Below are 1,559 nucleotides of genomic sequence, written 5' to 3'. Positions count from 1 at the left end.
GCAGCCGGCAGCGCGCCTGGGAGCTTGCCCGGGAATGGCAGCGGCTCTCAGAAAAAATTTCACCACTTGCTACGAGCCTGCATTGCTCAGGAGCACGACCGTGCGGATCCGGCTGCCAGGGGACAACAGGATGCGCGAGAGCCTGGGCCGGAGCGGTGACGCATCCCGGCGGTGAGCAGGTCGGTGGCAGGACAGGCGGCAAAGCCGGAGGCCGTGGGCCCCCGGTAAGAAAACAGGTGGTTTCTGCTGCATTTCCACCCTCTCGGCTCAGGCGGGTTTGGGTCCCTGCGCGGATGAGTTTCCTGATGTGAAAAGCCGCATCGTTGCATTTCAGCCGCATCCTTCCCGGAGGCTGGCGGGGGCCTGGCCATGCGCCCGGGGGAGGTTGCCAACCGCTGGAAATGCCTAGAAGCACTTATAAAGCAAGAAGCCGGTCCATCCCATGGACTTCCCGGCGCGTTGCCGTCTCCTGTGGGATTCGGGGCTCGGCACTGCGTCTCTCACGGGCTGTGCGAACCCAAGCATCCTGCGGCCGTTCAGTGGTACCAGCGATGAGGGATGGGGATGTGGTGCCGAATCCAGGGCGATGCCCGCAGAAGGGCTTGGGGTTCGCTGTGCTTTTGTGTCTCTGCTTCTCATTTCCCACCTTCATCCCCCTGAACCCGGACTCGAGACCTAAATGAGAGCTGAAACAGTCAGGCAGCGATTTCCTGGCACCCCCCGCCGCAGCTCCCCATCATCCCAGGGGAACGGCTCCTTCCCAGGGCGAGGGCTGCGCACACCACCGCTCTCCAGGGCTTTGCTGCCCCACGTCGAGGTGAACTGTGCTGGGGAAAAGCTAATCCCCAATTAGGGCGTTTGTGTTGACTTTCCGCCGCCGGCTCCAACTTCCGAGTCATTAACCTCCAAAAAAAAGTTCCTGGTTTTCCCACCTTGCCCCTCCTCAGATGGCAGCAGAACCAGTTTGAAAAATATATTTGCACAGTTATGGGGCATTGTCCAAATATTCACAGCGAGAGGGAGAGTATCTCTTACCCTCCGGGAAAAGCTCTCATCAGACGGGTGAGGAAAGTAGAGGAGGAAGGTGAAGAGGAAGGTCATCCTCAGCTTTCCCTCCATTACAGCCCAGGTCCTGGCAGGGAAGGAAGGTCCAGGAGCTCCTTAAAGCACCAGTCCTTTGTGCAGAGCCCCAGAAAGCTTTACCCCCTCCCCAGAGAGCCCCAGCGCCGGCAGCGTGCCGGGGTACCCAGCTGGATAACTCATTTTCCGCTTGCACGGCCAAGATGGTCACAAGGATGCCGGGCGCCTCGCAGGGAGAGCAGCCGGCTGGAGCTCAGCGAGGCCACGGCAGAGGCAGACGGGAGGGGAGGCAGAGAGGCAGAGAGGCAGAGAGCCCCCCATTGCCTGACCCTTGGGAGGTGACAGCCTAAACGGTACCTAAGGGTGCCAAAACACATTGGCCACCAGCTGCGGCATCACGCGCTTCAGCAGCCGCCAAAGCTGCTGCCCCTCGCGCCGGGATGGCACGCGCTCGGTGCAGCCGGCGGCGGTGGGGGGTG

At 61.5% G+C, this 1,559-nt stretch overlaps 1 protein-coding gene across 1 annotated transcript in view; it reads left to right on the top strand.

The window, feature by feature from the left end:
- The first annotated feature begins 34 nt into the window (after positions 1-34).
- The window catches only part of SYNC (syncoilin, intermediate filament protein), a 14,368-nt gene continuing 12,843 nt past the window's right edge, over positions 35-1,559 (top strand). The window contains exon 1 of the mRNA XM_009882782.1: positions 35-171. Within this exon, the coding sequence (XP_009881084.1) occupies positions 35-171 (137 nt within the window). The remainder of the gene's footprint in view (positions 172-1,559) is intronic.

The sequence above is a fragment of the Charadrius vociferus genome, unplaced genomic scaffold (assembly GCF_000708025.1).
Source record: "Charadrius vociferus isolate BGI_N301 unplaced genomic scaffold, ASM70802v2 scaffold783, whole genome shotgun sequence".
In the NCBI taxonomy this organism is placed as follows: domain Eukaryota; kingdom Metazoa; phylum Chordata; class Aves; order Charadriiformes; family Charadriidae; genus Charadrius; species Charadrius vociferus.
The sequence above is the reverse complement of the archived record's forward strand: the minus strand, read 5'-3'. Positions and strand labels throughout refer to the sequence as shown.